Source organism: Aquarana catesbeiana, linkage group LG04 (assembly GCF_042186555.1).
Source record: "Aquarana catesbeiana isolate 2022-GZ linkage group LG04, ASM4218655v1, whole genome shotgun sequence".
NCBI lineage: Eukaryota > Metazoa > Chordata > Amphibia > Anura > Ranidae > Aquarana > Aquarana catesbeiana.
This window is the reverse complement of record NC_133327.1, coordinates 552,517,889-552,544,849: the sequence shown is the minus strand read 5'-3', so window position 1 is coordinate 552,544,849 and position 26,961 is coordinate 552,517,889. Positions and strand designations below refer to the sequence as shown.

Below are 26,961 nucleotides of genomic sequence, written 5' to 3'. Positions count from 1 at the left end.
AAATATTTAAGCCATATGTCTTTACACTTATGTGCTTAACAAATGAATTAGCAGATGGAGAGCACACGGGGACTTGGGCTTTTCCAGTACCTGCCTGTGCTTATGTCCATGTCAGTACCACAAGTTACAGTCAGATTTTAGGGTTTATTAGGCCTGCACAGCATTAAACAATAATCTCCACTCCTGTGGGTTATATGAAAAAAAACTGCAGTAAAAAAATAATTGTATTAGGGTGCCCATTAACTGCCCATTCTTACCCCTGATCTAATTATCCTTAGGCAATAATTGGCCAATGCAATGTGCTTCCAGTGACAGACATACTAGTATGGTGTACACACTGGCTCTTTAACTTGTTGGACAGTCTCCTTCCATTGACCTTTGTCCTTGACTAGTGGGCCCCAGCTATATAGAACCGTTGTCTCCAAACTGTGGGCTGGATGTGACCCTTTGCTTGCCTTTATCTGGCTCTTGGGGCACCATGTCATACACTGACACAAGTGATGGGGCACTATTCCTCCCACAGATACCAATGATGGGACACCATTCCTCCCACAGACACCAATGATGGGACGCCATTCCTCCCACAGACACCAATGATGGGGCACCATTTCTCCCAGAGACACCAATGATGGGGCACTGTTCCTCCCAGAGACACCAATGATGGGGCACTATTCCTCCCAGAGACACAAATGATGGGGCACCATTCCTCCAACAGACACAAGTTATGGGGTGCTATTCCTCCCACAGACACCAATGATGGGGGCACCATTCCTCCCATTGACACCAATGATGGGGGCACCATTCCTCCCATTGACACCAATGATGGGGCACAGTTCCTCCCATAGACACAGATGGGGCACCAATTCTACCTTGAATACCAACAATAGGGCACTATTCCTTCCACTAAAACCAATGATGGGGCACTGTTTACTCTCACTGACACCAGGGCATTTTCTTATCCCACTGGCCACAGTCTGGCCCCTCTAAAGCCTCAAGGACAGTAAACTGGCCCTTTGTGCATACATTTTGAAGACCCCTGCTATAGAAGACAGACAGCCATCTCATTAGGAATGTTATTAAGACGTACGATTGTACAAGTCTGCCTGGCAGGCCGAAGGGTATCACAATGATTTACATGTACTCACAGTCAGATTCTGCTTTTGTAGGAGCACTGGAATTTATCACATGGGCAAGGAAAGTGAATTGTATAAAAAGTCGGCAAGGTGATTGGCCAGCTTAGTGCTCTTCAGTTTCTTTATAATATTGGCACAAAGGATTGTTTCAGAGCTGTTTAAAAAGGTTGGCAAGGATAAGAATAAATGAAAATATTATACAAGTTATTATTTATGAAGTTTGGCAATGAAAATGTATGTTGTGAGCTCATGTGCGCAATATTTGCATTTCCATTGTGTGTTGTAATTTTCTTCTCACACAAGCCATCTCAGAGCTGCTGAATAATCATTTTCCTGTTTCCACCCAAAATATTCTAATTACTTTTTAACACATACGGAGTTGTCATCTGATCGTGCAATAACAATGAAACTTTAGATATTCATTGTCTTTCCTGCAGTGGGGCAAGTTTAATAGTCCTTAAGATCTGTACCAGTTTTGTTTATGCATTTATAATAAAGACTTAAGAACAGCCCATTTAGGTGTCTAAAACTGAGGCTGTATGTACTAAAGTTGTATGTACTGTGGTCTTTATCATGATCCAGTCTAAAGTAAGTAGGACTGTATTATATGGTTCACTAATTTTTTTTTATGTATATTGCAGCTTACCAATCATTAGATGTGGTGGCTGCATTCATTTTCTTTTTCAAGTATTTTTTTCTTCTGTTTTCTCCTGGTGATCTGGCCAGTAACACACCTCCCCCACTCTGGATGAAGGAGCAGAGGGGGCACCTTTGAAGAGCAACATTGTCAGTCTGTGGGGGGGGGGGGGGGTGATATACTAGCAGATTTAAATACACTAACAAAGTGAAGCCAAACTCCAGCTAATACTTTATACGCCAATTACAGCAACCAGTTATTTATCTTTTTGGGATAAATAAATAAAAGCTGACCATTGTAAGAAACCATGTTAGTGTTTAGTGATTTATCTCATCTCTGCAGAGCTTGTTCTGTTGAAAAAAAACACCAGACTTATTGGAAACATAATAGGACATGGGAGGAAATCTTTCGGTAGTGAGGGGTAATCCCCACATGTCACCACAGCTGGTGTGCTAATGGGAAGATTTCCTCTCATCTGCCTGTTCTCGTGATAGCTGAAAAATGTTAGGTTTCCCAATGGACATCAGGACAATTAGAGTGTATCAACCCACCCACTACACAGACAGCAGTACAGACCTAATGCAAGTTGTAACTCTTCCTATACAAACCAAACTAAAAAAAAAAACAACAAAGTTTTGGCATATGATATGCTTTAACAATTACCTCAGATGCATGCATAATACAGAGTTAAACAGGCCGCTTGTGTGCGTTGTGAAGGAGCAATGCATTGTTATGGCGCAACACGCAGTGGTTGATTTACTAAAACTGGAGAGTACAAAATCTGGTGCAGCTGTACATGGTAGCCAATCAGCTTCTAAGTTCAGCTTGTTTAAAGCTACTTTCACACTGAGGCGCTTTACAGGCGCTATAGCGCCTGTAAAGAGCCTCTCCTGTCTCTCCATTGTGAAAGCCCGAGTGGAGCGGTGCGCTTCCAGGAAGGTAAAAATAGCCCTGCAAGCAGCATCTTTGCAGGTCTGTAGGAGCGGTGTATACACCACTCCTAAAGCACCCCTACCCACTGAAATCAATGGGGCAGCGACGGTAAAGCGTGGCTAAAAATAGTGGCGTTTTACAGCCAACGCCCGCCCCAGTGTGAAAGTAGCCTAATTAAAAACTGGAAGCTGATTAGTTACTATGCAGAGCTGCACCAGATTTTGTACTCCAGTTTTAGTACATCAACCCCACTGTTTAGTTTTTTTGTAACTTTATGGAAACTCATACAGTGTGAATGAGCGCTAAGGATTAGAAAAATGAGGGACAAGAGTCATAAAGCAATTACCAATTAGTGAGTTATTTTTGTCACTTTTCATAGACTAACATTTTGATTTTCTATACGTATGTGACTGTAAATCCGCCATGGATGGGTCTTGCATGGTTAGTAAACTGTAGAAGCTTTGGTATACTGACAAGAATCTGAGAAGTCCCTCCTTTGATATTGTTATTTAGGTTACATGTAGCTTGAAGCTAGTACTTGGAATTTTCCTGCAGTTGAAAATATGAAAACGAATTCTAAATATAGATACTAGATTGTTAAGCTACTTTCACACTGGGGCGGGTGGGCATCGGCGCTAGCAGCCGAAAAAGGGTTAAAACTGCCGGCAAACCGCTCCCGCCCCATTGATTTCAAAGGGGAGGGGTGCTTTAGGAGTGGTGTATACACGGCTCCTACAGCGCTGCAAAGATGCCACTTGCAGGACTTTTTTTTACCGTCCTGCAAGCGCACCGCTCCAGTGTGAAAGCAGGAGAGGCTCTTTACAGGCGCTATTTTTTAGCACTGTAGCGCCTGAAGTGCCTCAGTGTGAAAGTAGCCTTATGTATGACAATATTTTGCTTTTATCAGCTACTTGAGCTGTCCCTACCAACAAATGTACTTTACCTCTGAAACTAAGCAGCATTAGAGATGTAATTAGCAGTGCCATGTAAAAAATCCACTGGCATGGTTTGGACGCATTGACTATGTTCACTCTTTAAAGGAAACTAGATTTTTTTTCCCCTAAGAATGCATAACTAATCCTTAAAAAAAATAAAAAATACATTGTAAAATGACAAATATGTATTATTCCAATAGGGTATAAGTAGGATGGTGGTCAAAGAACACATTCTCACTGTAGAGTGGGTGAAGAATGCATTATTTGCATTGACATCTGGTTCCATATAAATTAGTTAATGACATGTTATACAGCGAGAGTATACATTTTAAAGACATTTATTTTATAATTAAAGCAGTAGTAAACCGCAGTTGGTTAAAAAAAAAAACAAACTGCAAGGCAATGTCATAAAGTGCTAGTATGCATTGCTACTAGCACATTATAAGAACCTTACCTTGGAACAAAGCCCTCCAGCACCACGCTGTCAGTGCTTAAAGGGCTGACATCTTACCCTGGTCTTCCTTCAGGGTTCATGGCTTCCAACTACATGAGTGGCTGGGGGCGTGATGATGTAACTCGCGTGCGTGAGGGAGACGCCGTTTATGGCATGGGCTCTGAAGGTCTGGCACTGAATAGCGAACCTTCAGAGCACATGTGCCGGTGATGTCACCAGCTGCATGCACTCTGAATATTTCCAAAAAAGTGCAAGTTTAGCCTTTCTATAGGCTTACCTGTAGGTACAAGTGGTGTAACAGAGTTTACTACCACTTTAAAAGCAGTCCACTTTCAGACATATTGAATTTTGCAGGCTGTACAAGCCGCCGGACAGCCCTATACTCATTGCGCTGGCAGCAAAGCACCAAATAAAAAAAAAGGGCATGTCACTTTCATCAAACAATACTGTCTCCTACCGTGCCCCATAGAGCATGAAATCTTTCTTCAAACAGGTATGCAAGATGCGGCATAACACCCCTGGATTGTCTACCATGTAAAAAGAACCCATGGTCTTACTGAGTAGAGTATTACGAGGATTGATCTGTTTGGGATGATAGATTTTTACACTGGCATGTCCATGGTGTTACTGCCTCATATCTGGGCCAGCATCTAGGTTTAGAAAGTAGAAGTTGACTTTGAATGATTGATTAAAGAAGATGGTGGAGGCTTTCGGGGGGAAAAGGAAGATGAAAGTGTTGTCAGGAGGAGTATAAAGTATTTTGATCATCTTCAGAGGCAAGAAGTACCTAAAAAAAAAAAAAATATACGTGATACTATGTCCACTTTAAGTCAGGTCACTGTCATTTACATTATCTAATTTTATTGTCTGGCTGGTGCTACACAAAGGTTTTTTTGTAGGAGATATTTGGAGTGGGGAAGGGTTATTACATCTGTCAGGTTTTTATTGTTATATGTACCATTGGGGAAACTCTCTTTACTTTCTGCACTGATGACAATGCAGGATTCTAGAGGGGTGCTGCGTTATGTGGATATGCATTGTGCTTTTAAATGCTCCCACTCTATACAATTTTACTGTAATCACAACAGTTTATTCTTTGATTTTAGTGGACAGTTAATGCGAAGCATTAAAATTGCCAATCTGTAAAAACAGCCGGACTTTTGTTTCAGTAACCAAATATTCCTCAGTAAAACCAATGAGTTAGATACAGTCATTTTGATAGTGTTCTAAGCAGCACATGGCAGGAGGGGAATGCAGGAATGAAGATTGGCCTGATTAGTGATGCTTGCATGTTTTTAAGTAAGCCGTCCTAGATCTGGACAATTCGAATGGAGAATATATCAAATGCATAAGAGAGGACACCTTCAGTCACAACTGCATTTTTAATAATCAGTAGATCCTCAGATAAAGGCAGTTGAAGTTATATGTGCACCTTGATGTCTCCTGTAAGGCTGGTTTATCACGTATACGTTATGGTAACACATGGCAAACACACTTTTACCACTTATTACTCCACTGATTAATGCAAAGCACATTGATGCCCAGCACCTTGTATGGTGCATTACAGTGCCTTTCAAACACAAGAAAGATAGCTGTTAAAGCACCCACACTGCAGTGCACCACAATTCACATTCCTTAGGTTGTCGTGTGCTGCCTTGCAAAAACTTTTCTTTTAGTAGTCTATTCTGGTGTTTTAGCAGCCCAATATGAATTAGCTGCCTTTTAAAGTGGTTTTGAACCTCAGTCATGGAATCTGAGCAAAGTACATATATCTGTAGTGTTTACTTATCTCTCTCCAAAGCTCTAAGTGTTGTTTCTCTCTAGGGCTTCATTCCTCTGTTATCAACAAAAGTCAATTCTGAAAAGTTTTCCGGCACATGAGATATATTTGTGTCATCAGGGAGGGGGAGAGAGCGCTGTCGTCTATTCAGAATACAGTTCTGCTGTGTGGAGGCGGGTGTTGTGTTCCTTTCCCCCAATCAGATCTCACACAGTGTCACTGCAGCCTCTCCGCCCGTACTGTACTGAAGGAGGATTTGTTTCCATCTCTGTGTATCATCTGAGGCCGTTCACTTCACTGGGTATATGTGAGGGTTTACAACCACTTTAAGGCCCCTTTCACACTGGGGCGGTTTGCAGGCGTTATTGCGCTAAAAATACCGCCAGCAAACCACCCCAAAACAGCCTCCGCTGTTTGTTCAGTGTGAAAGCCCGAGGGCTTTCACACTGAAGCGGTGCGCTGGCAGGAGAAGAAAAAATCTCCTGCAAGCCGCATCTTTGGAGCGGTGAAGGAGCGGTGTATTCACCGCTCCTAAACCGCTCCTGCCCATTGAAATCAATGGGACAACGTGGCTGTACCGCAGCAATACTGTGGCTATAGCCGCGCTATACGAGTGGTTTTAACCCTTTTTCGGCCACCAGCGGGAGGTTAAAACCGCACCGCTAGCGGCCGAATGCCACGGTAAAAAAGCGCTAAAAATAGCGCTGTTTTACCGCCAATGCCCCCTACCGCCCCAGTGTGAAAGCAGGGTAAGGCAAAACATTGATGTTGACTCCTTTTTAATAAACTGGGGCACTTTAAAGTGGTGTTTAAAATAGATGTGGATGATTTATTTAAAAACATGAGGCATCTCTGAGAAGAAGCATCCATCAATGGAAATAAATTAAAGTAATTCTAAAGTTTTGGTTTTTATCTGAGCAAACATGCAATGCCATGCTCTGTGCAATGGTTCAGCATAGATCAGCGCCGAAGTGCCTCTTCTGGGGTCCCCCGCTGGCGCTGTCCGCTCCTCCTTTTCTCTGTCTGCCCCCACAGCAAAGCGCTTGCTATGGGGACAGATGTGCTCGATCCTGAGCCGGAATGTGAGTTTAATACAAAAAAAGTTGACCCAATAATGTAAAAGGTCAGGCACAATAATTAGGTGCAACACCATCCTGGTGTTCTGTCATGGAGACACAACAGGTCATGAGAGGAAATCTTTCCGGGGTAATCACCACAAATCACCAGAGCGGTTGTCCTTATTGGAAATTTCCTTTCACCAGCTTGTTCCTGTGATATTTGTACAATTTTAGGTTTCCCAATGGGCATCAAGACCATTAGATTTATCCCCCACCCATCACACAGACAGCAGTGCAAATCTGATAGAACTTGTAACACTTCCTATACAAAGCAAACAAGAATGTTTTGGCTTATGATACTCTTTAAGGACCCGTTTACCTCAGAAGCAAATGTAACCCAGAGTTAAACAGGCTGCTGATGTGTGCTGTATAGGAGCGATGCAACTCATTGTCATGGGGCGTTTCACTGTTTGCCTTTTTTTTATTGAAACTCATACAGTCTGAATAGGCGCTAAAGATTAGAAAAATGAGGGACAAAAGTCATAATGCAATTAACGATAAGTGAGTTTTTATTTGTGTCACTTTTCACTGGCTAGCATTTTAATTTGCTATATTTAAGTCACTATAAAGATGCCATGGTTGGGTCCTGAATGGCTTGCTGTTAATAAACTGTAGAAGCTTTGTTGTCATACTGACAGGAATCTAAGAAGTGCCTCTTTTGGTATCGTTATTTAGGTTACATGTAGCTTGAAGCTGTTCTAGTACTTGGAATTTTTGTGCAGTTGAAAATATGAAAACCATTTCTAATTACAGATACTAGATTGTGACATTATGACATCTGAATTTAGAGCAATATTTTGCTTTTATCAGCTACTTGGGCTGTCCCTCCCAATGAATGTACTTTCCCTCTGACCCTAATCAGCATTTCGCTTTAATAATGTGACACGTAGATAGGTAATTAGCAGTGCCATAAAAAAAATATCCACTGGCATGGTTTGGACTCATTGACTATGTTCGCCGTTTCATGGAAACTAGACTTTGGTTCCTAAAAATGCATAACTAAACCTTTTTTACTAAAATGACAAGTACATTGAATAAAGAGAATCCTGAGAAAATATATTTTTTTTGTTTTGGAAAGGGAGACGGTGACTAGGGACCTGTGTGGAAGAACTTTTGGTTCCCTTACAAGTCAATGCAATAGCAGCATGGTACAGCTTAAGCCCCTTGCATATGCAAAAGCAGCATCCAGACATGCTGTCTGCAGCCTGTCAAACTCTATGACAGGCTACGGCTGAACGGTGCTGAGCATTGTACTGAGTGGCTGCCATGTTTAGAGCCGATGCATTCAAGGAACAATGCACTGAACACAAGTTAGGACAAACAGCAGCTAGACAGCCCATGTGCAAGAGGCCTTAGAGGGTAGACATTAACGATCTGAGGTGGTGAACTGCAGGTCAAATGCACCTATCTGCTAATGAATTCTGAATGTTCTCAGAAACCTCTCAAATTGATCTCAAATGCAAACCCAAAGCCCATCTTCACAGGCCCAAGGTGTCAAGGGAGGCCAAAAGAGAGATGATTTTGGTCCCCAAAGCTTAGAGCAAACTGAATATACTGAAGGACTTGGGCAGGGGTTAAGGACTGGAAGAAAACACAGCTCTGCAAGATACTCAACTGAATAGCCAACATTTTTTTTTTTAGTATAATAGTGGAAAAGTCTATTGCTAATTCACCCTGATTACAATAACATGCTCCCCTTCTGTTTTTCAGATATAGTCCTGGAAAAAGCAATGCACAAGTGTATATTAAAGCCACTGAAAGGATATATAGAAAACATGCTAAAGAACTTCCGTACTGCAGATGGTTCATGGAGGGAACTGAAGGAGAACCTGTTATTAGTAAAACAGAGGACCCCTCAGGAGCTGGGGGTTCTCACCCCAACTCCAGAATCTGTAGATGTGGAAAAGATCAGAGTCAAGTTGTGCACCATGCAGAAAATGTACTCTCCAGAGAAGAAAGTGATGCTGCTGCTGAGAATTTGCAAACTGATCTATACGTGCATGGAGAATAACTCAGGTACATAATGAACAAGGAGCCATGTTGTGATACACCTGTGGTAATATTTTTGTTGTATACATATACACACACCTATATCCGATGAATAATCATTGACAACATATTTAGGGAGCATTCTTCTTAGGGACCATTACACTAATGTATCAATAGCTGGGTACATAAAATAATTATTAGCAGGTTATTCCCTAATACTGGAAAGTTATTTCAAGGATTAAAAAGGCTGATCTAGAGTCATTTTATATAGTATCAACACAAACTGCTTAGCTTGTATTACTTTGGCATATAGAACCAATGTATAGGCATAGCAAAAAAAAAGGCTAGATTATTAAGTACCATTTTTTTGTAAGAGACTCCTCTGTTGTGCTTTACTTGGAAATCAGCTCAAGAATACTTTACCACAGGCATAACAATCAAAATTTGATGGAATGTATTATAGGGCCAAAGGGGGGAAGTTTATGACCTGACCAAAGCTTAATTGAACAAGCTGGGCTTAGAAGCCCTCCGATTTCCATATTGTCCCTCCCCCCCCCTGTTCAAAATTTAAAAAAAACTCATGTTAGATTTTAAGCCAAATATCAAAATTTAAAAAATCCATTGTGAAAATAAAATAATGAATATATATATATATATATATATATATATATATATATATATATATATATATATATATATATAAAATTTACTAACGAGTATGCTCTTTTACTGTTGCTTTTAGGGCCTGCATTGTAATGCAGCCCTTTAGTGTGTGCTATGGTGTACGCAGCGCTGATTAAAGCATATTGGACTGTTTATTTTTTTTCAGCTTTATTGGTTTGTCACCAAAATGACGTTTTATTCATGTTTATTAGTGCGTCGTGACAGACTGCAGTGAAAAAAAATTGTGCATGCCCTACCACAGTGCATTGAGGTGAATTGCATAAATAGCATGTAAGGCAATTTGCCTTGTCCATCTGTTGGGACTGCGCTGGGCAGGGCTACCCAATGCAGCCAAACTGACCAGGTGTGAATAGGCCCCTAAAGGATACAGCCTCAGGAAGATATGAAAATGTTAATAAAATGATATTGATCATTTTACGTTGCACAATATATAACATGATCTTCTCCTCCTGCTTAGATTTAATTATATTTAATCTGTATTATAGGGAGGATGTATGGAGCAGATGATTTTTTGCCAGTTCTAACTTATGTCATTGCTCAGTGTGACATGCTGGAAATTGACACTGAAATTGAGTATATGATGGAGTTGTTGGACCCAGCTCTACTGCACGGAGAAGGTAGGATTTACTTTTATTCCTTTTAATAGTGTGAAAAGAGTAATAAAAAGAGCTTCTGCTTCATAATTAAGTTGTAGTGTGTTAAAAGATATTCTGCAAGTTGCAATTTTATCTTATAGTAGGAGGACTCATTTACTGCACCCAACACATGAAGCACATGGAGGCTTTTCATCTATCTGGTTTAGGATTGAAATTGTATAAACAGACTTGTTATATACACCAGAGAAAGCAAAGGTCAGCTCTCTCAACAGTAACTCACCCAGTGTACTTAAACTGTATGGGTTAATACACATGGAGGTTTCACATTTATTTGACTTTACTTTGCAGTGATTCCAAATGGCCCATGTTAATGTTGAATTCACAGTTCCTATAAATAGCTTCCCTGGTTAAACATTCTCACGCAACAGATCTTTTTAAAAGCTGGATTGCTTTAGTGTGCATTACTTCTATGTAAAAAAGGATCACAGCAACTGGGGAAATCAGTGATAAAAACTCATGACTGCCTCTTGTCTGTAACATGATGGTTGATCCCAATAATTCTCAAATAAAACTGATGTTTACTGAATAAGCCAGACCTACTGGGAAATATGTAAGGATATTGCCTGCTTATAGAGCACCCTGGAAAATATGCAAACAAAGACATCTTGCCTTGAAGTTGTGCTTTGTCCCATCCCTCCCATACTTCACTATTGGTCAATATTGGTCAATAGTGGTGTTTGTGAGGGGCTAGGCCAAGCATAACTTTAGCTTCTGAAGTCTTTATATGCATATTAGAGCATCCAGGGAGTCCAGGTTTCCAGGTTGCACTACCTTTATGTAAACCTATATGCATCTTTAAGTGCCTCCTTTGGCATCTGCCAGCAACTGAAATACCAAACCGATAAAAATAGTTGGATCCATTTGTAATCTCCTCCCTGGAGCCAACAGCTGTCTTGGACGTAAAATGCCTACAAAACCTAGAAAACATTCAAACTGTCTGGCCATTTATGGCTGAATAGGGAGCATTAAAATATAAGTTTGGGATTAAAAAAAAAAAAAAACAATTATACTCAGCTAGGTGGATGCAGGATCGATCTGATGCTGCATCTGTCCCCCGCCGACTCTGCAGCGAGAACTGGGTGATCAAACACCACTGATCTCTCAGGTCTCCCCTTCTGCTCTGAGCAAAGAGCCGTGACTGTCAGTTGCTCTCTGCTCCCCCCTCCAGAGTTCACTGAAATGCTGGGCTGTGGAGGGGGGCAGGAGGAGCTGGCTCAGGCTCTCAGGATATCATTGAGAGGCTGAGCCAGCTACCGTTCCAGGCATATGTGTGGATCCCAACTGTAAAGTTGGGATCTTTTCCAAGCCTGGACCGGCTGAGTGATGTTAGTCGACAGCGGGCTTTAGCCCACTGCCGGCTGAAAACGGGTCACAGGAGTTTCTGAGAACGATCTTGCACTCATGTGATCCATAGGACCAGTATGGCCAAGAAAGTTTTGGCATACGTCTCCACAACACTGACCTTGGGAAAGTTGATTGGTCAAGATGGAATTCACATGAGATATCTAGTGTCTGCAGTGTAATCCCCCTTCCTTTATAGCACAAACTGATGTGAGGTTTTTAGATTAAAATAGGGTCAAATCTGACATAGACAGCATTTACTTACACTAATAATGTACATTATACTAACATAAATGTAATGCAAATGGCTGGTACAGTTCAACGTGGGAATTTGCTCATAGTTATTCTATAGTTATTCTACGACACTTCATATTAATGCAAATACATATTGTTAATGTGAATGTAGCCTAACACTGCTTAGTAGATACAGTTTAAACATTGAACTAAACATCAGGCTTAATGTCCTCTTTCATTTTAAGAAATCTGTAAATTCTGACTTAAAACTTAATAATAAAGTTCAACAGTTTTCAATTCGGAAATGATGGAGGTTCTCTGTGTCTCTGCGTGTGACACAACAGTGTAGCACCTAAAATATGGCCATTTAAACCATTACATTGTTTTGTTCCGTACTGCTACCGTGAAGTTTTTTACTATGGAACATTATTCTCTACAGCTGATTTTCCATTACAGAATTCCTATGTTATTATGGTCAAGTTTAGCTAAATAGTTCCATCCTGTTGAGAGAGTGGTATGTCTTAGATAACCAGAGGGGACCTCCTCCTCCCTTCCTGAACTTGTCTACCCCGTGCCTGCAAATAGAAACTGTGCTGTGACATGGGCCTGATAATCAGAGATAACTAACATAAAGAATGGAGAGAGATGGGATATAAATATGTATAAAGCTCTTTTGAATTAAAAAAAAACAATATATAGACCTGCCAGACACTAAGGCTCCATGCACACTGGCTTAAAAAACGTTGCTTCTACAGCAGTCTTGTGTTCTGCCTGTAGAAGCAGCTCAATGTTATCCTATGTGTCCATGTACATTAGGACGTTAAGAGGCATATTTTGAGTTTAAAATAGATAGAACAAAAACTGCGCTTTAGGATGCGTGTATAGGGTCAGAAATTAAGGTTGCTGCCTCCCTTACACAAAGTACCTGGTGGGGTACTATGTAAAAGTATGAGAATAAAGGATTGGGTATATTGGCGCTACCTAAAAAGAGTCATATATTGACCAATGTAATTAAATACTGAGATAGCCTATAATTTGGCACCCCCTACTTTTAGTTGTGAATCTAAGAGGTATGCAGTTTATAAAAGCCCCCCTTATTTACAATATGGGTAGTGCCACAACCGCTAAGTAAGTACGTTTCTAATGCTCATATGTTCAAACGATTATGATAGGCAACAGATGTCGCACAGCTTACTGGATCCTACTGTATCTGGAAAAGGGACCAGAAACTGGATTCCATATAGTGCATTTACTAGGAACCATATAACAATACGGTGATGTATCCTAATCTGATACGTTACATATAATCATCATAGGTTACAATTGCATAGACCAAAAACTACTCAATAGCCCGGGAAACAACAGCAATTAGATTTTCAACAAATATTGTAACAGTCCCATATATTGATGTTGAATGATTTGTGTAGATTCCCACAGGTGACTTGGTGCTGCAATAATTTGTCAGGTGACTCTCGTGCTCCCCCTTTGGTTGCTTACTCACCAGCTCCCAAAACCCCAACAGGGGTATAACGCTTATGGTATGATACGCTGGGTAACTTCCGTCTGATAGATCCTTATGTTGTAATCAGCTCCCCAAGCCCCCCAGCGGGGTAATCCACCTGTGTTTGGGAAATGGATCGCCTTGCTGCCAGGTATTATGCTGGATGTCTCCTGTGCTCTTGAATCCTTGAAGATATTGCTTCCACTCATATATTTAGGAAAAAAAAGAGAGCTTCCATAGCGTAATAACGTATGGCCACTTTATTTAAAAAACACATCTACACCAGCAACGCTGGTATTATGAAGGAAAATTTCCAAAATTAAAAATGACAAAAAATATACTAAAATCAAAAGTAAAGAGAAAAAAAAAAATAATAAAAAGTCCCAATCAAAAAAAAAATTAAAAGAGAAAATAAATAAATCTACCAAGTCCAGGCACTGGTTATGTGTTTCTGTCCAGATGACTTAGGACAGCAATGATTGCCAGGCAGAGTCCAAATTACAATTGGATGTATAGACAAGGTCCCTCCAAACAGGCATATGGAGCGCAATGATGGTGTGAGGCTACCAGCTGCTAAACAGCGTCCTCCTCTCTCCTATGCCGTGGAGCAGACTGACAGAGCGTGATGCCGTTGTGCGCGCTTCGTCACATGACGTCCTCAGCAACGGTGTCACACTCTTCCCTCTGCTAAGTTTTATAGAAGGAGAGCGCATTCATCTTTAGCCTCCCCTCAAAATTCCGGGGCTCGTTTTCAAAGTGTTTCCTATGGACTCAATTTAAAATGTATATAATACAGGAAATACTCCTATTAGTTACATAATGAAAACTGGATGTTCAATTTGCATATCCAATTGGTTATGAAAATTCATGAAAGCGCTCTCCATTAACACAGAGACAATTCACTCATTTCATTAATACTAAACGGTACTCCCCCTGCTGGTTCAAAGTAAAACAGCCAGTGTGTTAATTAGGTGTACAATACCTTTGGAGAAAGGTTTCTGAACCTAGGTTTTTTCACCTATGAATAGTCGGGTTTCCTGACATATTACATTATTTATGGTTTATTAATTTTTATAAACACACATTTTCTATAGATAAACTAGAGTACGCATATAAATATGTGGTGGTATTATGGTAGATGTTGGGGATATACTTGTATCTTAGGACCTATGTTCAAGCCGATTGTTAAAATACTTTGTATGTGATATTGTTCAGAAACCTTTCTCCAAAGGTATTGTACACCTAATTAACACACTGGCTGTTTTACTTTGAACCAGCAGGGGGAGTACCGTTTAGTATTAATGAAATGAGTGAATTGTCTCTGTGTTAATGGAGAGCGCTTTCATGAATTTTCATAACCAATTGGATATGCAAATTGAACATCCAGTTTTCATTATGTAACTAATAGGAGTATTTCCTGTATTATATACATTTTAAATTGAGTCCATAGGAAACACATTGAAAACGAGCCCCGGAAATTTGAGGGGAGGCTAAAGATGAATGCGCTCTCCTTCTATAAAACTTAGCAGAGGGAAGAGTGTGACACCGTTGCTGAGGACGTCATGTGACGAAGCGCGCACAACGGCATCACGCTCTGTCAGTCTGCTCCACGGCATAGGAGAGAGGAGGACGCTGTTTAGCAGCTGGTAGCCTCACACCATCATTGCGCTCCATATGCCTGTTTGGAGGGACCTTGTCTATACATCCAATTGTAATTTGGACTCTGCCTGGCAATCATTGCTGTCCTAAGTCATCTGGACAGAAACACATAACCAGTGCCTGGACTTGGTAGATTTATTTATTTTCTCTTTTAATTTTTTTTTTTTTTTTTTGATTGGGACTTTTTATTATTTTTATTTTTTCTCTTTACTTTTGATTTTAGTATATTTTTTGTCATTTTTAATTTTGGAAATTTTCCTTCATAATACCAGCGTTGCTGGTGTAGATGTGTTTTTTAAATAAAGTGGCCATACGTTATTACGCTATAGAAGCTCTCTTTTTTTTCCTAAATATATGAGTGGAAGCAATATCTTCAAGGATTCAAGAGCACAGGAGACATCCAGCATAATACCTGGCAGCAAGGCGATCCATTTCCCAAACACAGGTGGATTACCCCGCTGGGGGGCTTGGGGAGCTGATTACAACATAAGGATCTATCAGACGGAAGTTACCCAGCGTATCATACCATAAGCGTTATACCCCTGTTGGGGTTTTGGGAGCTGGTGAGTAAGCAACCAAAGGGGGAGCACGAGAGTCACCTGACAAATTATTGCAGCACCAAGTCACCTGTGGGAATCTACACAAATCATTCAACATCAATATATGGGACTGTTACAATATTTGTTGAAAATCTAATTGCTGTTGTTTCCCGGGCTATTGAGTAGTTTTTGGTCTATGCAATTGTAACCTATGATGATTATATGTAACGTATCAGATTAGGATACATCACCGTATTGTTATATGGTTCCTAGTAAATGCACTATATGGAATCCAGTTTCTGGTCCCTTTTCCAGATACAGTAGGATCCAGTAAGCTGTGCGACATCTGTTGCCTATCATAATCGTTTGAACATATGAGCATTAGAAACGTACTTACTTAGCGGTTGTGGCACTACCCATATTGTAAATAAGGGGGGCTTTTATAAACTGCATACCTCTTAGATTCACAACTAAAAGTAGGGGGTGCCAAATTATAGGCTATCTCAGTATTTAATTACATTGGTCAATATATGACTCTTTTTAGGTAGCGCCAATATACCCAATCCTTTATTCTCATATTTTGAGTTTAAAGTTTAGAGGCAGAAAAAAAAAACCTTCTGGTTCGCATTTCTAATTGGAGCTTGAAGGCAGAAAAAACGTAAAACTCCTCTAAACTTTGTACAAAAAATGCTCTACCTGAACGTTTTTTACTCCAGAGAGAACAGATGTTTTTTTTAAGCCCAATGTGCATGGAGCCTTAAAATACTTACCATACGGAAGTCTCAGTGTTGTTGGTATGTATAAAACAAGTTGTGATGTTGTTACGAACACTTGAATTGAATAATGGCCATCTCCAGATACTTGCTGTCTGAGATTGCTTTTTGACAGTCCCGGTCAACCCCAAAACCCAGGGAAATCTGTTATGTTCACCATACACATTACAAACTCACCCCTTTTAGATCTACCAACAACAATGTGCTGCCTGATTGGCTGCAAATTGAATGGATAGTTTGAATAAGCCCTTATATTACAAAGTTTTGGTGAATCTTGATTGTACAGTCAGACTTTAATGTGTATGGTGGGCTTTATACAAAATTGGAACATCAGCTACTAAGTTAGTGCTTGGCTCTGTTTATTGGGCATCTTGATTGATCAGTAGGGCCATCATTGTAGTGATGAGCCAGTAGGAAGGTGCTGGATGGGACGTGGCTAACCACCAACTTCCTAGACTAGGTTGGTGTTTGCATACCAATCAAGCAAGTTTACAGATCTACTCTTTCCTTAATTCTAATGTTCTTTAAAGAAACACTGTCACTTTGTCTATGTGCTATATTGATATAATAAATTTAGGAAAAATGGTAGTGAACCAGCTATGTATGAGAAGCGTCATAATGCACATAGGTGCACTTTTTCTTAAAATCGTACCAGTAAACCATACATACATATAGGCTTGCTCTATGACTTTGCCAGTTCCAAGATGATCATATGTGCTTATCAATTCACTAGGAATTGCTCATGAATTAGTGATATCACTATACCTACACTATAAGAAATATTGGTTTAGCCATCACAATTGCCGCCCCAAAGGCACATGGGTAACAAGGTTTGTTCTAACTAAAAAAAAAAAACAGTCATATTGTTGTTAGCTGTAGATTTACACGGTATGCTTGTTTTCCCTTAGGAGGCTATTACTTGACAAGTGCATATGGGGCACTTTCCTTGATAAAGAACTTTCAGGAAGAGCAAGCCGCTCGATTGTTAAATTCAGAAACCAGAGACACATTAAAGCAATGGCACAAAAGGAGAACTGCAAACAGGACCATTCCATCCATCGATGACTTCCAGGTAATGTTAACACATCAGGCCAATTATATTAAATTGGAACTCCAACCATTGTTTCATTAGTTTAATCTCCATATCCCTATTGGAAAGATTTCCCTGCACATCCTGTGTGGTTATCAAGATTGGAAGCACCAGCAATAACACCATTTTTTTTTTTTTTAAAGAATGGGCAAAGGTTAGATCCTCTTTTTTATTGTAGGATTTTTTGCTGTCTATGTCTTTTGTTGGGAAGATTCATCTCCCTTCCTGTTTAATCACCACCACGAAATGAGGATAAATCCCCCATTTAGGGACATAGAGAGCAATATAACCAGGCACATGCTCTAACCCAGGGCCAGATTCAATGTATGTGAATGGAGGTCCACATTCAGCTGCTAATGAATGAAGAAAACATTACACAACCCCTGCACCTCTGGCCCCCTTTACATTACACAGCCCTCTGCACCTCTGGCCCCCTTTACATTACACAGCTCCCTGCCCCTCTGGCCCCCTTTATATTACACGGCCCCCCGTACCTCTGGACCCCTTTACACTATACAGCCCCCCTGCATATTACACAGCCCCCCTGCACATCACACAGTCCTCCCCCTACCCAACCCCCCTGTGAATGTAAACATCCCTTGTGACAGTAATAGGCAGTGACAGGTACACTTTATGAAGGAATCTGCGGTCTATAGGCTCAGCTCAGCCCCACCCCCACTCCCTCGTCACAAAATTTGATTAACAGCAGTGGGAGAATGGCTCCCACTGATATCAGTCTTCCCTGTAAGGAGGGAAAGAGCGGAGAGAGTCTCTGCTCTCATGCATGGCGCTGGATCAAGAATGTGCTCAGGTAAGTATAAGGGGGATGAAGGATGGATCCTGTTACACAGAAGATTTTTTTTTATCTTCCTAATGCATAGAATGCATTAGGTTAAAAAATCTTTAGGCTTTAGAACTACTTTAGGGTAACAATCATGATATCACTGATTTCCTATATATTTAATAAATTATTCTTGATAAAATTGATACATCAGTAAATTGATGTACATTGATCAGTACAGCCTGTTAATTTCCTGTGTCAGATGTTTTTTGGTATGTAAAACCATACCCATCACCTACATTTAGAAGATGTATAGTCATGATATCTGAACACAGCAAAACTGCCGGGCATCAATAAAAACAATAGCACTTATAGTTTGACTATCTGTCAGGCCTGTGCTGGAGTTGGAGGTAAAGGCAAAGCAGGGACAGAGCTTTGCGCTACTCCAATACACAAGATATTGAGCAGAATTAGGATAGTGGTTGTATACAGTGCCATCTAATTGTTTAGATGCCCTGTTAGTATTTGAACCTTAAAGAGAACCCTGCCATTTTTTTTTATGTTGAGGGACCATCTTTCAGCTGGAAATATTCACCATTAGCAGGTGACTTCCCCCTCCTGGAAAAGAATAATCAGCAGTTTTTTGGCAGATACTGCTGTAATGTAGTATAGATTATTTTTAATCCTGGGGAATATCTTTTAAAGTGGTTGTAAACCTTTATACATGCCCAGTGAAGTGACTGGCCTCAGGTGATACACAGAGATGAAACAAATCCTTCTACATAAGTTGTATCTATCTGCAGTCTTCTCTTCTCTACATTTGTTCAAAGTGCAGAATTTATAAAGCTTGTCTGAAAGTTCAAAAAAAAGAGAGGGGCAGAGAGTTACACTTTGCAGAGCTCAGTGAGAGCTGATTGGACGGAAGGGACACCCCCCACCCCCTTCGCACAGCTCTCAGTCAGCTGAAGATCAAACCCCGTCACCTTTTTTGTGTCTGGAAAACTTGTCAAAAGTGATTCATGCTGATAGCATAGGAATGAAGCAGCAGACAGAAATTACACTTAGTGCTCTTAATTGAGACAAGTACACACTATAGAAGGATAGGTTTTGTACATATTTTATCTCTGAGGTTTACAACCACTTTAAGTGACTTTATAAAAGGGGTGTTTTTTTATGTGCTTTAGTCTTAATCATGGCTCGATTTGTACTTTCTACCTCCCTGGGCCAGCTGTCTTGTGCTGCCTTTCTCTGACCCCAGTCAACTAACTAGCCTTAAAACTGTTATCTTACTCTGCTAACAGTTCCTTTCTAAATGCACAAGCCCAGAGTGAACAAACATGTACTATGTAGGGACAGAAACTAAAAGTACCCAGCTGATTTATACTGGCAGGCAGGGTGCCAGTATAGAATGTTTTATTATACACAGCAGTGTGTTGGTGACAGTCAGCAATATGGTATGTGATGTTATGCAGAACTGTGGTCCTGGTCTAAATGTAATTTAGTAACATTCTGTGTTTGTTCCTTTTTTTTTCCGTAACAGAATTATTTGAGGGTTGCCCTTCAAGAAGTGGATAGTGGCTGTACTGGCAAGACACTAATTGTTAGGCCTTACACCACGACAGAAGACATCTGCATGATGTGCGCTCAGCGGTTTAACATCAAGGACCATGAAAATTATGGTCTCTTCCTTTACATTGATGAAACTTGGCAGCAGCTCAGTGAAGACACATACCCACAGAAAATTAAAGCTGAACTTCACAGTCGACCAAACCTCCAAGTCTTTCATTTTGTATACAAACGCATCAATAACGACCCTCAGGGGCTCATCAGCTATAATGATGACAATGATGAGAACGATGAAGACGCAGATTTCTGAGAGCTGTCACCTTGGCTGATTTGGAACTCAGAATGGCTGTCCATCAGTTTGATTGCAATCTATGGACAGAATATTGCTTTGTTGGGCATTCTGTGTACTCTTTTACTCCTGTAAAAAATGTACAGAAGTCAGGATGTGGAGAAGTACTGACTGTGTTGCGATGGGCTTTTCTCTTATCCCGGAATATCACCTTGAGCTGTGGACTTACAAAGAGAGAAGCAATCCTCAGCCTAGAGGTCATGGCTTTTAGTCACATGCAGTTGGCATTAGTATTTGATATTTCAAATTGAAAAGTAACAGTGTGAAGGACCACTAAATCTTCTGTGCATCTTTTTTTATTTTATCAAACGGGTTTTTTTTTTGTTCAGTTAAGTGTATGGGAAATAACTACAGCATTTGTCAGCACTGAAATTTTCTATAAAACACACATTGTAAGACTTGTCATGGTGGGGAGAATTAGGCATGAAGTTCATTTTTTTTGTATTATGTATATAACATGTATTTTTATAATTTACTTTTTTTTTTATAAGCAGCTATTTTTGTCATAAACTTTTTTAGTGTTTAGGTTATGGTAAAATGGCTAAACATAATAAATTTGGTGTTATCACTAGACAAAACTAGCTGGGTTTTATAACACCTCACTCCAAAATTATTCAGACTGTTGTGTCAAAACGCTTAGGACAACACTTTAAGTGCAAAATTATAGGCTAGTAGCGTATAGAAACATAAAGACTCCCCTTGATTGACTTTTCTGAACTTCGGATTTCTGCCTGAACTTAAAAACACTGAAAATAACTGTCATGTTCCAGCATAATTTTAATACTGCTTCCTTTGAAAGAGTAAGGGTCCTTACTCACCTAGGCAATCATTCTTGATTGAGAAAGTTTGGTCTATAGTATAGATAGGTGTTTAAATATGAAATTGTTCTTGCACTTCTCTTTGATTTGAAAATTTTTGAAGCCCAGGTCGATCTAAAACAAAAGCAAAAAAAATATTGGCACAAAGGATATGACTTGGGATATGTCCCATGTGGTGCTGTGTCCTCCTTTCATTAAAATCTTCCTTCTATGATGCCCTCCCCACCCCAACCCTGCCGCTGTAATCTTCTGATGTAGCAGGGTTTTAAAGAATTAAGGAGCTGTGGGCACTCATCAAGAGTACCCAACTTCACCCGTCTTTTCCACTCCACTGCTGCATTCATAGAAGTTGTTGTTCTAGCACAATCTGTGACTGGAGGATGCCAGATGATTGATAGGGCCACCCCCTCTGTTCATAATTTGGGTTTCATTTATAGACACTGCAGTACCAGCTGCTATGAATGGATGAGCTGGGCAGAAAGAGCTGGTCATCACTCTTGATGAGAGCCTGTGACAGCCCTCCTTAGGTCTAATAGTCTCTGAAGCACCGGAATGTTGCAGGAGTGGGGGTGGCCATCAAAGGAAGAAGGTTTAGGTGAAAGAGGAAACAGGTACACATCTCACTGAAGATAAGTCATATCCCTTGTGCTGATTTTTAAAATTTTTTTTTTTTTTTTTAAAGAAGGCTTTAACACTGATAAAATCAACATTACTTTGTGGGTGGTCAGTTGTTTAGAAGCAATAGTTCATCAAAATCTACATTTCAGATGTCATACGTATTATAGTATTACATATTCCTCTATATTCCGTCTTTCTTTGTGGAAAGAAACTTAACTTGCGATACAAAGCCTTTGTTGAGCCAAGACCATGTAAATAACACAATACACAAATATCTATCTCTAATATTAGTGGTATGGAGTAAGTTTTTCATGCACTTCAGGATAGAATCAAGTGATTCAGATATATTATCGATATATTCTCATCAGATCACACTCTTTCATTATGGTTTGCCTAGCTTAGTGGTTCTTAACCTTTTTTGCTTTCAACACAGAGGCATATGAGTCATCTGTTCTGGGATCACTATGATATCATTATGAAAAGATTGGCCAGTCAGCTTAGTGGAAGACTGCCAGCTAGGTAAGGCAGGCTGAAAGAAAGTAAAGGCTAATTCCACAGCAAAGAAATATTTATTTTTTATGTGGATGCTGGGGAGCTTTGTTCCTTTAAATCAGCCATTCTCACCCAGGGTTCCTCAAAACCCTGGATTATCTCCAGCGGTTTCTAGGGGTTCCTTGAGCTGTGACTAATTGAACTCTGGTGCCTTGATGGTTGCAGGTCCATTGACACTTGGCAGAGCCCGTAGCATGACACCAATGATCTTTGTAGCTGACTGTAAGAGTGGCATTCTAACCACAATTATAAGAGCAAAACCTTCTCACTGACCACCAAGATAAGGGGCATTTTCCTTTATGACCCCCAATGGACTATTCTTAGAAGGGGGTTCCCTGAGATCTGAAAATGTATTTCAAGGGTTCCTCTGGAATAAAAATGTGCTGCTTTCAGGTTTGTTTTAGGCAATACATTGGGATGAGAAGATGTTGCAAGGGGCGTGGCTATCAGCATTTTCACTGTAGCTTGCCAATCAGGAATTGGCGTACCTGTTTCTGCCCACCATTTTCTGGTTTGGCCTCTGTTGCTGAAACCCTCCCACCATAAGCTGCAATGTCTAGGACAGTAAGAGTGTGAGCCAAAAGTAAAGAAAGATTTGGCTCAACTGGGTGTTGGAGGGAAATGGGGTAAAGCCTAGTACACACGATCAGAAAATCGAATGAATAATACCACGTTCCAAACGATCGTATGATCTGATCGTTGGTACACAGCTTTCAAGAGCCGGTTATGACAGTTCATCCAAATTTATCCGAAGGGGCAAACACGAATATTATTCTCGTATGATACCAGATCGTATGATTTTAGTTTAATCAGTACAATATTTGTTCGAAAGAAATCGGAAATGCAAGACCACGCATGCTCGGAAACAAAAGAATACATTACAGTACAATACAACACATTACATCCCTTCCAAAGTTGTATTCTGTCATATGAGAATTTTCATAAGTTTAGTAGCCTGTATATTTTCGATGTATCATTCATCCAAAATTCTTATCATTTGTACAAGGCTTTAAGAAAGCTTGGGGTTTTTTTGTTTTGTTTTTTTACTTTTTTAGGGCTTGTGGATCATGCCATAACTGGATCTGGGACCTGTTAGGCTGTAATGCAGGAGCCTTTAAATATACTGTAAACCAAACACCTTTTTTGAAAAACTTTCGATTTTCTTTAAGATGGGAGCTTGATGTCATCCCGGTATTGTGTATATGGAAAATATATTACATACTATTTACTGTCAAATGATCTGATCTTTACTTCATAAAACCAAATCCTTTAAATATGCTTGTAAGGGACAGCTTGCACCATATTTTTTTTCCACTGTACAGAATACAAATACAGTAGTTTTAGTTCAGCTTTTGGTTAATACAACACACTCTTTAAAGTATGCCAAAATATTACCTTTTGATGTTGAAGTATCTATTTAGTTGCTGGATATTTCCCATTTCCAGCTCTTATTTGACAAGGCTGTTTGATGCAGTGCATCGCAGTAATCTATATATATTATTTAGATACATGCATAGAGTTCTATGGCAGTTTCGGGCAAACTGTAAGGATTTCTTATTTTATCTATAGGTCAGTAATATGCATGTGGGTTAACATTTTAATATATAAGGAATATCTCTTGCTGGCTCTAGAGTATCTCATCTATATGTTGTAGTAGACTTTGTATTTTTACTGCATATAACTCAAATTGTCGTTGGCAATTTCTCCTTTATGAGAATGTTTGATTTTATGTTTTCATAATGTTTTTAGAAGGTTAATCATGTATGTGCTTTTGCATCTTTGCTGTCAAAAGGAGTCTGTTACATGCCATGTGTCTACCTTTTGCAGGAAAGAATTCAAAGAAAGGTTACGTGCAAGTGAAGGATGGCGATAGGGCAGTGGACTGTGCATGTGTTGCTCCATTGCAAACAACTGCTTATTCCAAACATTGACATCCTTTTCATCCAAACTGATAATACAATAAAACTGATATTAGTATCAAATTAGTATGCCCATTGGAAGATTTCCTCACTATTTCCGTTCTGGGGACAACCCAACATTTTGAATTTTCTTTAACTTTCACGTTCATTGATAACAGTAAACATTACAAATAGAGAGGGTGAATCTCCCTAATTGGGGCACAAACTGCAATAAAAACTTAACAGGAGGTCCAATCTTTCACCACCCTTTCCAAAACATAAAAGTTTTGCCTTTCTTTATACTTTAAGGCTGGGGTCATAGCAGTGGTCATGCAGTATATCAGCATACTGGGGTGCTACCATTCATTCTCAATGATGCCCCAATGTGTATACAGTAGACCTCAATGCACCTGTGCTACAAGGCACCACAATGCACAGGTGTTTAAAGGTCTGTTTAGTGTGTTCATAATTTTGCAGGGGCATTTTTTGTGTGTTTTGAACCATGTTGAATGCTCATTCAAACCGAATGCAACAATTTAAACCCCCATGAGAAGTTTATATTTAAGAGCAAAAAGGAATAGCATTTTGATAATGTGTTATAAAATTGTAGACCCGTTTAAAAAATATACTTTGTACAATATTCTATAATTATGTTTCTGTAAAACAATGTCTTGAAAAATACTGTTAACATGATGAAAAATGTTAAATATAGTAGTTTGTTCTCACAAAATGTAGACATGTTACTGTATCAAGAAGCTATAAAAAAAAATTTTCTTGAAAATCTGTAATAAAAAAAAAAAAGAAGAAGAAAACAGTTGCAGGTATGACATGTAAAGACCTGTAGAGGAGACCAGAGGAATTGGGGGATGTGGTGGGGGGGCTTTAGGTATGTTCCTGCACATCATACCTGCAACATTTTTTTTTTTAAATGGCAGGGAAAGGAAGGAGGTTGGTGGTGTAGAATCTCTTGTGTCATAGATGCTCCTAGCACTGTATAGATATCCATATTGCAGGACTTTGCTATCAACAACTCCCTTGCGGGTTTTCTAGTTGGGGGTCCACATCCCCGTTTAATGTTTTGCTAATCCACAAGAATAAGTTTATTTTTAGTTTAAAACATCTACAGCAGTGGTCATCAACCCTGTCCTCAGGGCCCACTAACAGGCCAAGTTTTATGTATTACCTTGGGGAGATGCAGACTAGAATACTGCAATCACTGAGCAGCAAATGATATCACCTGTGATGTATTTCAGTTATCTTGCAAACCTGGCCTGTTAGTGGGCCCTGAGGACAGGGTTGATGGCCACTGGTCTACAGTTTGTACTGCTAACTGCAACAAAAATGTGCTCACATTTCAGTCAAAAATAATTACTGGTCAAAAGTGCTGAGGATAAAAATATGGAGTCTGTCTGGTGTTAGAAAGTATTGGCCTTGTCTTAATTTTTTATGCATGTTATAGTAAAAGATTAAAGTGATTTTGCTGTATTTTTTTTTAGTAACTAATAATACTAACAACCAACTAATTTAAACAATGGGTTTGTTTAAATTAGTATTTAAAGAATATGCAAACCCAATCACTAACATTTGTTTGCTATTTCAATAATAATTTTCAGTATTTCTGAAGCCTTCATTAAAATAATCCTGCCATGAATGTCTTATGTTCAGGCACAGCCTGGTATTGTATGACAACTATCTGTCCAAGCCCAATAATTGTATTCCTGAGTTGTCAACCTGTTACGTGTTCTCCCAATGGACATTACATGCAGCCGTGGTAAAGCACATTGTATGGTCCATTGTTGTCACTGTCATGAAACCCTCCAATGGCACAAACTCATCACTGGAGTATATACCTGTAGAAAGGAGGCTGCAGGAGATCAGCACTAAGATACAACATAGATGAACATTAAATGGTGAAAACAACTAGTTTTAAAAAAAAGTGTTGCTAAGATAATCTCCAGATTTTAAAGGGCAGAAAAGCATGTCCGTAACTCCTCCAATATTGGTAATTAGGAGAGTTGTATGTACAAAGCAAATTAGAATAATTAGGGGTTGGTTATGGGTACCTAGATGCAACCATTGCAATTCCCTTATACGTGTTTTGTTGCACCAGCACTGAAAAAGGATTCTGGGAGGTATTCAGTGAAGTCAGACAAGGTCTTTTATAAGAGTATCGGCAGATAAGAAGGATGTAGTACGTGATACATGCTTGTAATATAGATTTGTAACAGTACTGTAATTAGTCTGCTGGTCCAGACATCTCACACAATGTATTGGAAGAGAATTTGAAAGAAATCTCGAGATGGGTTTGCTGGAACATACCCGAAATTTTTGTTAGATTGTGCAAGATACGTATATGATTTCATAAAACACTAATTATTTATAGTCACTTGTTATGTAGGTTGCTTTTAAAATAAAAGGAAAAATGGAAAAAAAATATTAAGAAATATTTGTGTATTCAATGCAAAGCCTAAAGTTATGTTTCAATCTGTATCAGGTGAAAGGTGACTTGTAAGATTGGTCAGCTTTGCGTAAAGTAGATGAGCCTTCCTGCGTTTAACTGTACCTTGTGACATTTATGTATTTTGCACATAATAAATGGTATTGTGGTTTTGGTTAAGACTCTAGTGTTTTTTTCATACTGTCTTTTCTTGAAGCAAACTATATATTAGGCATTCCTAAACTGTATGTAAACCCTAACTGCTTGCTGCTCGCCCCGCCGTCAAATGACGGTGGGGCGGTGCAGCTCTCATTCTGGGACGCCGTCATATGACGTGCGACCGCGGGGGCACTGCGAGACCCTGATTTCTGTAAAGAACCGCGTCCGCGGCTCTTTAACCATGTGATCGGCTGTGTCCAATCACAGCCGGTCACATGTAAACAAGGAGATGCCAGTAAGAACTGATCAGCGGCATCTCCTCCCAGG

General features: G+C 39.7%; 1 protein-coding gene across 8 annotated transcripts in view; it reads left to right on the top strand.

Moving 5' to 3' along the window:
- Positions 1 to 26,655, top strand: part of RIN2 (Ras and Rab interactor 2) — a 286,963-nt gene extending 260,308 nt beyond the window's left edge. For all 8 annotated transcript variants that reach the window (XM_073627961.1, XM_073627960.1, XM_073627963.1 and 5 more), the window contains 4 exons: positions 8,701 to 9,006; positions 10,149 to 10,280; positions 17,275 to 17,438; positions 19,778 to 26,655. In XM_073627961.1, coding sequence (XP_073484062.1) covers positions 8,701 to 9,006; positions 10,149 to 10,280; positions 17,275 to 17,438; positions 19,778 to 20,113 — 938 coding nt within the window. In that variant the 3' untranslated portion in view covers positions 20,114 to 26,655. The remainder of the gene's footprint in view (positions 1 to 8,700; positions 9,007 to 10,148; positions 10,281 to 17,274; positions 17,439 to 19,777) is intronic.
- The last annotated feature ends 306 nt before the right edge of the window (positions 26,656 to 26,961 follow it).